Genomic DNA, 12,399 nt, shown 5'->3' with positions numbered 1-12,399 from the left:
ACCCCCGAGCTGACAAGGTACAAATCTGTCGTTCTGCCCCTGAACAGGCAGTTAACCCACTGTTCCCAGGCCGTCATTGAAAATAAGAATTTGTTCTTAACTGACTTGCCTGGTTAAATAAAGGTAAAAAAAAAAAAAAAAAAATAGCCTCTCTCTCTCTCTCTCTCTCTCTCTCTCTCTCTCTCTCTCTCTCACACACACCCACACTCACACATATCCTAATGGCCCAAGTTTGCTCCTTGCCTGTCACTTCTCATAATCCCCAGGCCTCTCACTGTTACTGACCATCCCTTAGGAAAAATTCCCCCCTCAACCTCCTCCAGTGTGTGTGTGTATGTGACAGAGTGTGATACTATTGACTGTGGTTGGTTTATATTACGTGTAGTTGGGCTCCCAGTGGATTAATGTCTGTGTGTGTGTGTGTGTGTGTGTGTGTGTGTGTGTGTGTGTGGCTATATAGTAGTAGTATACTGGGTCTTTGTGTGGTGTGTGATTGATTGCTCTGCTACAATATTGTCCGGGGGAAACTATATCAATTATTCACACCTTTATAATTCTCTGACTGAATACAAATGGTACCAGGTTTCGCTCCCACTTTTAACAAACAGCAAACTACATTTGCTTGTTAATGATTTGGGAAGCACACATGAAGGCCTTATAAATGCTCAATGAAGGCTTAATGAATCCTTTATACTGTTCTTGTTGGTCATAGAGTGTAACCCATATTTCTGTATGCAGTCTGTTACATTGGGAAACTATGGAATGTTAGAGAATGAGAATTGAGATAGGCTTACTGCCCAATAAAGTCATTTGCAGCCTTTGGCTTTTTGGGGGGGTCAAAAACAATTGAAAATAATAACATGTTGTTTTTCTAGGCAGCAATTTAGCTAAAATGTTGTTTTTCTAGGCAGCAACTTTGCTAAAGGACAGGAAGTTAACAGCACTCTAAAGTTGATATGCTAAAGGAATAAATCATCTACGTTTTCTTCGACACTTTGTTAAAGTTGTTTTTCCTCAGGGCAGCGATAGCAGCTAATGAGTTTCCCCCGACAATATTATAAGGAAATAACTGTCAGGTGTTGGAATGTGGATAGAGTTGGTTGCTACTTAACTTCAACAAGTACTCACTGGCGGAAAGGTGGTGGGGCTGTGCAGAGGATATTGTGTGTGTCCGTGTGTGCGTTTGTAGAGAACAGACCTGCTGGTTTGACAACAAGCTCTGACTGTCTTACCGCAAAATCAGGCGTCCAATCCCTTGTTCATGAACGTAACATTTTGAAAGTTAAAATTCAGGCATTAATTCTGAATAGTTTAGGGGTTAAGGTTTGCACTGGGATTGCCTAGCACTGGGATTGAACACGCGACCCTCGGAGCCGGAGCTAGCAGTTTACGCCCGTCCACAACACCCTATCAAATCTCAAGCCAAAATAATTGTAATAGTGCTCACCGTTGTCCCTAGAGGACGGTTTTGAAGTAATCTCCTGACATCCTGCTTACCTGATCGGACGTCTAATTTAGCAGTGGATCTTGAGCGACCTGGCTGGGTTTGAATTTTTTGCAGTTTAATATTCTCTGAGAGAGGAACAGGCATGAGATCACAGGGAAAAGTGACAATATCAGTATCGGAATAGAGAAAGTGAAAGTGTATCGAGCAAATAGGGTGTGTTACCCTTTATTCAGTGTTTGTGTGCGTCCGTATCTGCGTCCGTGTCTGTAGCTCTATCTCTGTTGTTCTAATAAGAGTCTATTTCTCTGTCTGCTCCTCTTTACTGGTTAGTTGTTGTAGCGGCCAACGACTCTCCCTGCCTGTCAGAGCCAGTTCCCATCACTCTGCCTACACGCTCACACACATACACACACAGGCGCACACACACATATGGGAATCAGATAGTCAAGGAAGACAGTGAAAAGAGAGAAAGATACAGAGAGACAGACTGAGCTGTGCAAGGACAACACTATCAACCTAATTCAATGGAACCTAGCAAACCCAGCTGAAATGCAAATGTGGCCTACTTGAAGCCTTATCTCTGAACAATCACATAAAAATACCAGTGTTTTTAGCCAAGGCACAGTTCTATGCCACAACCCACTGAATCAGGAATATTCTGCTCTTTTTGTGAAACAGCGGTTGATCATGGTTATTGTGGTTTTGTTGTTCCAGAGTCATTGGAACCTTCAAGATGGTTCTACAGAAGGTGGCAGAGGAGGGCCAGCTAGAGGTGACAGACACACTCATCGACGACAACAACACCGCCATCAGGGTAATTCCCAACACTGGTTCCTGATCAGTTTAGATATCCATAGCCATAAGAATGAGAATCCTCCATACTGATCTATGGACATCATACAGTATATACTGAACACAGCCAAAAAGATAAGTATTTTATTGACCTCAGGTGAGTATTGATCCAACAGCCACATACAGTGTATTTGGAAAGTATTCAGACCCCTTCCCTTTTTCCACATTTTGTTATTTAATAGCCTTGTTCTAAAATGTATTAAATTATATTTTTTCCTCATCAATCTGCACATAATAACCCATAATGACAAAGCAAAAACACATTTTTAGAAATGTTTACAAATAAAATTTTCTGAACCTTTGCTATCAGACCTGAAATTGAGCTCAGGTGCAAAAACTAAGCCATGAGGTCAAAGAAATTATCCGTAGAGCTCAGAGACAGGATTGTGTCAAGGTACAGAACTGGGGAAGGGTAACAAAAAATGTCTGCAGCATTGAAGGTCCACAAGAACACATTGGCAAGAACAAGAACACATTCTTAAATACAAGAAGTTTGGAACCACCAAGACTCTTTCTAGAGCTGGCCGCCCGGCCAACACTGAGCAATCGAGGGAGAAGGGCCTTGGTCAGGGAGGAGACCAATAACCCGATGGTCATTTTGACAGAGCACAGAGAACCTCTGTGGAGCTGGGAGAACCTTCCAGAAGGACAACCATCTCTGCAGCATTCCACCAATCTGGCCTTTATGGTAGAGTGGCCAGGCTGAAGCCACTCCTCAGTAAAAGAGACCTGACAGCCCGCTTGGAGTTTGCCAAAAGGCACCTAAAGGACTCGGGCCATGAGAAACAAGATTCTCTGGTCTGATGAAACCAAGATTGAACTCTTTGGACTGAATGCCAAGCGTCACGTCAGGAGGAAACCTTGCACCCTCCCTACGGTCAAGCACGATAGTGGCAGCATCATGCTGTGAGGAAGTTTTTCAGTGGCAGGGACTGGGAGTCAGGATCGAGGGAAAGAGGAACAGAGCAAAGTACAGAAAGATCCTTGATGAAAACCTGCTGCAGAGCTCTCAGGACTTCAGACTGGGGCAAAGGTACTTCACCTTCCAATAAGCACACGGCCAAGCATACGGCCAAGACAACGCAGGAGTGGCTTCGGGACAAGTCTCTGAATGTCCTTGAGTGGCCCAACCAGAGCCCGGACTTGAACCCGATTGAACATCTCTGGAGGGACTGAAAATAGCACTGCAGCGACGCTCCCCATCCAACCTGACAGAGCTGGCAAGTTTGTAGCGTCATACCCAAGAAGAATCAAGACTGTAATCGCTGCCAAAGGTGCTTCAACAAAGTACTGAGTAAATGGTCTGAGTGCATATGTAAATGTGATATTTCAGTTTTTTATTTTTAATACATTTGCTAAACTTTCTAAATACCTGTTTTTGCCTCATCATTATGGGGTATTGTCTGTAGATTGATGAGGGGAAAAAAACATTTGAATACTTTCCGAATGCACTGTATAAAGAAAGAAACAGTATGTGAGAGAATAAAAAAGAGAAAGTGTGAGATAATGGGAGCAAGGGATGCAGAGATCAAGAGAGATATAGAGAGAAGGACAGAGAAACAGAGAGAGACTGTGTGAGAGCTTATCCCAGCACCAATAGCTAACAATAGCTAACACTGATGTTGGGACCTTGACAAACTTAACAGGGAATGAGTGATAACCATGAAAACACGCAGGACTGATGGCTATAGTTATGTTCAAGTATTTTATTTTTCTGTCTTTATCTAGCTCTAGTTGTGATATTTTACCTAGCCTCGCTGGCTAGCTAACATTTAGGTAATCAATCCTCTGATGACATAGCTGTCACGTTCTGACCTTCGTTTTTTTGTTATGTCTTTGTTTTAGTATGGTTAGGGTGTGAGTTGGGTGGGTTGTTTATGTTAGTTTTTCTATGATTTGTTATTTCTGTGTTTGGCCTGGTATGGTTCTCAATCAGAGGCAGCTGTCAATCGTTGTCCCTGATTGAGAACCATACTTAGGTAGCCTGTTTTCTATTGTGTTTCGTGGGTGATAATTTTCTGTTTTGTGTGTCATCACTAGACAGGACTGTTTCGTTTGTTCGTTCTTCCTAGTTGTTATTTTGTTTAGTGTTCAGTTTTGATTATATTAAAAATCACGAACACTTACCATGCTGCACCTTGGTCCTCACCTTCTTCCACCGGCGACGGCCGTTACAATAGCGATGTTGAAGACGATAAACATCTGATTACGTGTTTGTTTACTTGCACAAGCGGCATTTGAAGTTGCATGTGGTCGTATCCACTGCTAGTAAACAAAGCTGGTAACTGCAACTTTTCATGACGCAGCTAGGAAATGGCTCCATAGAGATGATGTCACACACAAGTCAGAATGGCCTTGGGCATGCTCACACACACACACACAGCTCTCAGCCCCTCTGCACACCTCTCTGTCCCTGACGAGGGAGAGTAGATGAACACAGCCGGCCCAGAGTCTCACCTGTGTTTTAACTGAATAGAAGTGTTTTTATTTACCACGTCCTGCTGAAAGATGCGGGGATACCATGGTAACGCCTCTAACTTCACTGGCTCTGCAGTCACAGGGCAGAGATAGGGAGTGAGAGAGAGAGAGAGAGAGGGGAGAAAGAGGGAAAGAGAGAAAAGGAGAGAAAAAGAGAACGAGAGAAATGTAACAAATTGCTTGGGTTGTAATAAAGATCAGTTGACTGTCCAGGGAGGTGTATTAGTCCCCAGAAGACAGGAAAGAAAAATTGCTCTGTCTCTGCATCTTCCTGTTCAGATCAATCTAAGCACTTACTGTCAAACCAAATGTATCTTTGTGCCGCAAGTGACCACAACTGTCTCTGTCAACCAATATTGAGCTTTACAACAATTGTTTTACAGAAATTGTAGGCAGATTCTGTCTCATAAATTTACAGTTGTCACACTTTTTTCCCCCCATATTCACTTGTCAAGAAAGCCGGAAGTCAATTTTAGTTTAATTTCAACCAAGAATGGATTCTTTGTTCCAGTTTAATTAAAGACGTCATTATGAACATTTTGAGTCTCTTTAACTACAGATGTCCCTTATGGGGACAGTTTGGAGATGTGTTACCCACCCTGTCGTGAAGCAATGGCTAGGGGAGAGTTGGGTTGAGTTACCCCTAGTGTGTTTCCCTCTCTCTTGCCCATTGACTTACATACCAGCAGAGAGGGTAACTAATCCTGGATGCCCCAATCCTGAGGCATACATGTCACGTAACAAAACAAGAAAAGATTAGAGCAACGGACCTTGGCTACCTCTTTCAATGCCACTTTTATATTACCATTTAATTTAAGCAATATGAAATTGATTATGAATGATTTGTGGAGCATCTATGTATTGCTAATGATGACCTTGTGAATGCTCTATGAAGCCTTTATTAGTTGTTGTTAATTTACTGTCTGACCATAGTGTGTTTCTAGTTTGTTTTGCCTAATTCATTGGTTGACGCTTCCATTCCAGGCCAGTGTTACCCTATACATCAAGTACACAACGATGGATGGGACTGTGGGGGTTTGGAGTGACGGAGAATTCCTGGACATCCCGGGTGACCCGGAGGGAACGTTCCAGTTTGAGACGGACAGTCTGCTCTCCGGACACAGCCAGGGGTCAGGAGTGTCACAGGGGCGATCCATCCATGGAATTCCCACTTTTAGGAAGTGAGTTGACAACTCCATTAGTATAGCTGAAACATCATCAGCATCATTATAAATGTGCGTGCATCAACACCATCGTTAAAACAATGTCATTAACAAAAAAACAATATCAAAGCAGACATCATTATTGTCAGCATAATCATTAAATACACCATTACGCTCAAAATACACCATATAGAAAATATATATCTTCATCATCATCATTAATAACAACTAAAGTAAAGACATCACCGTAATCATCATCTACTGTACACACCATGCATTTGAACAGACCTTACTACTCCTGTAGCTGGCACCATAGTCTACAAGTTTGTATGGAGTGAATGTGTTACAGCAGTATGTGCCAGCCTCCAGGCAGTGCTTTCTGCGGATGACTATTAGGCCCTGTCTAGACTTGACAGTACATGCAGCTTTAGTATTCTGATCATAGAGTTTTGATCATGGAATTCGGGAACGTGTCATGCGTCTACACCTACATTTAAATGTGTCTACCATGTCCACAGTGTGTCCGGATTTCATTTTCCTGTTTTATATTCAAATGCCAGTATGCATTCTACAAACGGTGGAATAGGCTTAATACGATCATAACACAACAGCAACTGTTGGCAGTTGCTAACTGCTGTTGCTAACTAGACAGATAACCTATGTAACTAGCCAGCAAGCTAGCAAGCAATGCTAAAAGCATAGCATACTTGTTAGCAGAACTCTAGCCAAATCCCCCAAAATGTATATAAATATTAGCTAGCCAGCAAACACGTTTCTCACACGTTATGAACATATTTCCTCCAACTTTATAATGAAAAGGTGCATCCCGGTCCCAGAACAACAGTTTTTTGGACTTTGAGAGAAGTGTTGATGACTTCGCCCACTGTATGGGCTTTTGGTAGCCCGATTGCATCCAGACTGAGGAGAAATCCACACACAATGCATCCCTGACCACCTGTGATCAGCCAGATCTGAACACAGTCAGACCACTTTTGTGCGTCTAGACCCGTCCTTTCAATGCGATCTTCGTATTCTGATAGCATAAGTCGCATGTAGGTGTCAAGTGTAGACCCGACCTTAGCCTTCTCTCTCTGTGTGGTGTTGTGTTTTCTGCTGAATAATGTGTGGGCTAATAATGCGTAGGTGATATTGATTTCACATTGACCAGTCTGCCTGGCTCGGCTAAGACCCTTAATCCATCGTGATAATGTTGTGAATGTGTGCGTGTGTGTGTTTGTGTGCATGCGTGATCGCCTGTGTGTGTATCTCTGTACATGCGTGTGTGTGTGTGTGTGGCCATACATCAGCCACTTATTTGGATGTATTAACATGAGTCTTTCATATAATAGACTGGTTATAATGGGAGTCAACTGGGCATTACAATGAAATGGGGCTCTGGCCATGAATCTTCATCAAAGATCTATTGAACTGAAAATAACTCTAATCTCCGAGAGTTTAGATGTACTGATTTAGTGGGTTCTGTTTACTGGAAATAGTTTTTATAGTGTGTCCCCATAGTCAAATCAAATCCAATTGTATCTGTCACATGTGCCGAAAACAACAGGTGTAGATCTTACTGTGAAATGCTTACTAATGCCGTTAACCAACAACGCAATTCAAGAAATACGGTTAAGAAAATATGTACCAAATAAACTAAAGTGGAAATAACTGTACATACTGTATGTGTCCTGTAAGGAAGACACAGACTAAGGAGGAACTGTATTATTACACACACACACACAGTCTAGAAACACAGACACAGACTCAGTTTCCACTGTGCTGTCCACAGGTACAGTATACACACACCAGTCCTTGATACTAGACGAGGGCACCTGTCATCCCCTAATCACTGCGGTAACAAAGAGCAAGACCTGTCAGTCGTACAGGACAGTAACTCATGGAAAAACACAGAGGGGACAGGGACACTACAGTGCTGGGGGAACAATGATGACCTCATGGAAGCACTGATGATGTCAGCGGGCATTGATGCCATTGGATTAACCTGTTGGTGCTCCTTGGAGGGAGGACTGTGCTCCCATGCTCCCGTCAGGCAGGCAATACCGGTGCATCAAGGCTCAGACAAACAGACTCCTAAACAGCTTCTATCCCCTGGCTATAAGACTGTTAAATGGCTAATAACTACTTTTCCCCCTCACACCTACACTGCAGGTTCAAATTATTATTAATTTGATTTGATTTATTACTACCACTACGCTGCTGTTCATTGATTATTGATTGCAATTACTATTAGTATATTACCATAAGTATTTATATATTCCTGCTACCAGTCACTCTTCAGCCGTGTTTACTTGTATATCTGCCTACACTGACACTCTTGCACACACACACACTAACCCGCTCACACTAACACACTAAAACACTACCACTAACACCCACACACTTACACACACTAACACACTCACACTAACACAGACACACACTAACACACACATACACTAACACACACTAACACCCACACACTCACACTAACACTCACACTAATATACATACACTAACACACTCACATTAACATTCGCAATAACACACTCACACAAACACCCTCACACTAACACACACACAATAAAACACTCACACCCACACATTAATACCCTCACACTAACACACACACTTACTGTACATACACACTAGATACTTTTGTACCTGTTTCCTCCAGCATCTTCACAAGGTCCTTTGCTGTTGTTCTGGGATTGATTTGCACTTTTCGCACCAAAGTACGTTCATCCCTAGGAGACAGAACGCGTTTCCTTCCTGAGCGATATGACGGCTGCGTGGTCCCATGGTGTTTATAATTGCATACTATTGTTTGTACAGATGAACGTGGTACCTTCAGGTGTATGGAAATACAGGTACACCTCCACAGGTACACCTCCAATTGACTCAAATGATGTCAATTAGCCTATCAGAAGCTTCTAAAGCGATGACATCATTTAGTGTATGTAAACTTCTGACCCACTGGAATTGTGATACAATGAATTATAAGTGAAATGATCTGTCTGTAAACAATTGTTGGAAAAATGACTTGTGTCATGCACAAAGTAGATGTCCTAACCGACTTGCCAAAACTATAGCTTGTTGACAAGAAATTTGTGGAGTGGTTGAAATACGTGTTTTAATGACTTCAACCTAAGTGTATGTAAACTGCCGACATCAACTGTAGCTTCTTTTATTATTTCTGATTTCTCTTGTATTTTAATTTATTTTTTTATTTAGTTGATATTGAATACTGTCCTGTTGGGTAGGGCTTGCACATCAAGTATTTCACTGTACTTGTGCATGTGATAAGTCAAACTTGAATGTGAACTTATGATTTGACATTGTGTGATGACATTTCACCATAATGAAACAGTAGGTAATTCCATACCGGCCATACATATAAATCAATGTCACAACAGAAGGTGCTTTCTATTTAATGTATAATAATCAGGATCATATTGTGATTATGCTGAGGGCTAAATGTCGACGGTGAGAGGTAGTAGAATCTGGTGTGTGTGAAATTCATTACAGTTTTTTACAATCGCTAGGATCTCCTAACCAACTTTCAGCTTGGCACAGCAGTTAATTTCACATCCAAAATGCACTAAAACTACCAAAACCCTTTATACATGTCTCAAATCAACTCATTCTTCCATAACAGTAGCAAAGGTTGTCACCCAACAAGCAAACAATGACCTAAACAACACGAACAACAGGTAGCATTGCACCATGTTTTCTTTTGTAAAATGTCTTTACAAAACAAGAATGACATCTCTCTACTATTTAGAATTTACTGCAGTGTATATTACAGGATGAATCAGACATGATGCAATATATTTCAATATGTTTTATATCATTTTTTGGCATTGAATGATTGCAAAATACAAGAATTTGTATATACACCATCTACCCAATACAGATACACTGGCAATGTTAGTCAACCCTGTCTTCTGCATTTGGCCACAGATTCACATCACATTCTGTAATGTTCTGGGTGTAGTGGGTGAGAAGTCAGGAGCAGGAAGCAGAAAGTTCAGGGTAGTGCTAATTTAATGCACAAAACGGCGAACATAAGCCAACCCCACGAAAACACAGGGCGTATAACAAAACAAACGCCCCAAACATGGGGACTTAAACTGTCCAGCAAAACCCAGGAAATGGGAAACACTTAACCCACAGACGTGCACACAAGTTACACAAAACAGAAGGTCACAATAATTAATCCCGCACAAAGAACCAGGCGGGCCGGCTGACTAATAAAGCCTCACTAATTATACCCAACTCAAAACAGGTGTACTCAATAAACACATAAGGAGGGGGAGGAAAGAATCAGTGGCAGCTAGTAGGCCGGCGACGACGACCGCCGAGCGCCACCCGAACGGGAAGGGGAGCCACCTTCGGTCGTAGTCGTGACACATTCACATCACATCTTATGTCATCTTGGGCAATACACATAGGAAATAATATTTTGGCATGCCTGCTCCATCCCTGGCAATCTTCTGCAGATATGTCCAGGCATCCAGCATTCATTGTGTCCAGGAGGGACAACCTTCCACCTCCATGAGGAAAATAATTTGCTACAGATTTATAAGCGCTACAGATTTGGCTGCACTCTCAGATTGTTATGGCGTGTACTGGAGTCAGGTGCAGTAGAGCAGAGTATAGTTAATAACAGGTGCACATTCATGTTCCGTTCCAAAACGAGAGCACTACAATAATCAAACGCGCTCAAAACACGGAACATAAATAAAAGTCAAGCGCATAAATCAAACACCACATAACATTAAACAATTACACACAAATACATGATGGGAAACAGAGGGTTAAATCCAAGTAGATTGATTGGGGAAATGAAAACCAGGTGTGTATGGAACAAGACAAGACAAATGGACATATGAAAAATGGAGCGGTGATGGCTGGAAAGCCGGTGACGTCGATCGCCGAACGCCGCCCGAACAAGGAGAGGAGCCGAGGAGAGGAGCCGACAAGGAGAGGAGCTGACAGTACCCCCCCCCCCCCCCCTTGATGCACGGCGCGCAGACACTGGCGAGGCACAGGGCGATCCGGCCGACAACGGTGAAACTCCCGCAGCAGTTCAGGATCCAGGACATCTGCAACCGGAACCCAGCACCTCTTCTCCGGCCCGTACCCCTCCAACTCCACGAGGTACTGAAGGCTGACACCTCAAATCCAGGATGGAACGAACAACGTACGCCGGGGCCCCCTCGATGTCCAAAGGGGGCGGAGGGACCTCCCGCACCTCAGATTCCTGGAGCGGACCAGCCACCACCGGCATGAGGAGAGACATATGGAACGAGGGGTTAATACGATAATCAGATGGAAGCTGTAATCTGTAACATACCTTGTTCACGCTCCTCAGAACTTTAAATAGTCCCACAGCTTTCGGCAGGGCAGGCGGAGGAGCTGGTTACGGGCCGAGAGCCAGACACGGTCCCCCAGTGCGAACACCGGGGTCTCACTGCGGTGACGGTCTGCACTGGTTTTCTGGCCCCCAATGTCTCCTCCGCGCGCCTAAACCAGTCGTTCACCGCAGGAGTCTCGGTCTGACCCTGATGCCATGGTGCCAGAACCGGCTGGTACCCCAATACGCACTGAAAGGGGGAGAGGTTAGTGGAGGAGTGGCGAAGCAAGTTCTGTGCCATCTCGGCCCAGGGCACGAACGCCGCCCACTCTCCCGGCCGGTCCTGGCAATAGGACCTCAGAAACCTGCCCACATCCTGGTTGACTCTCTCTACCTGCCCGTTACCCTCGGGGTGAAAACCTGAGGTAAGGCTGATCGAGACCCCCAGACGTTCCATGAACGCCTTCCAAACTTTCGACGTGAACTGGGGACCCCGATCCGACACTATATCCTCAGGCACACCGTAGTGCCGGAAGACATGAGTAAGCAGGGCTTCCGCAGTCTTGTAGGGCCATAAGAAGACCGGGCGAGGGAGGAGACGACAAAAACAATCCACAACGACCAGGATCGTAGTGTTTCCCTATGAAAGAGGAAGATCTGTTAGGAAATCCACTGACAGATGTGACCAAGGTCGTTGTGGAACGGGTAAGGGATGTAACTTACCTCTGCGCAGGTGTCTCGGAGCCTTACACTGGGCACACAGCGAGCGGGAGGAAACATAAACCCTCACGTCCTTAGCCAAGGTGGGCCACCAGTACTTACCAGTCAGACAGCGCACCGTCCGACCGATCCCCGGATGACCAGAGGAGGGAGACGTGTGGGCCCAATAGATCAACTGGTCACGGACAGCAGACGGAACGTACATACGCCCAACAGGACACTGTAGGGGAGCGGGCTCTGTACTGCTCAATGTCCGCATCCAGCTCCCACATGACCGGCGCTACCAGGCAGGAGACCAGGAGTATGGGAGTCTGATCCATGGGCCGCTCCTCTGTGTCATATAGCCGGGACAGTGCGTCTGCCTTCTTATTCTGGGAACCTGG

The 12,399-nt window shown here is 44.1% G+C and overlaps 1 protein-coding gene across 1 annotated transcript in view; it reads left to right on the top strand.

Annotated features, from left to right (window-relative positions):
- Nucleotides 1-12,399, top strand: part of LOC139415665 (otoferlin) — a 153,463-nt gene that overhangs the window by 63,842 nt on the left and 77,222 nt on the right. The window contains exons 4-5 of the mRNA XM_071163785.1: nt 2,162-2,261; nt 5,762-5,958. Coding sequence (XP_071019886.1) covers nt 2,162-2,261; nt 5,762-5,958 — 297 coding nt within the window. The remainder of the gene's footprint in view (nt 1-2,161; nt 2,262-5,761; nt 5,959-12,399) is intronic.

The sequence above is a fragment of the Oncorhynchus clarkii genome, chromosome 8 (assembly GCF_045791955.1).
Source record: "Oncorhynchus clarkii lewisi isolate Uvic-CL-2024 chromosome 8, UVic_Ocla_1.0, whole genome shotgun sequence".
Taxonomy (NCBI): Eukaryota; Metazoa; Chordata; class Actinopteri; order Salmoniformes; family Salmonidae; genus Oncorhynchus; species Oncorhynchus clarkii.
The sequence above is the reverse complement of the archived record's forward strand: the minus strand, read 5'-3'. Positions and strand labels throughout refer to the sequence as shown.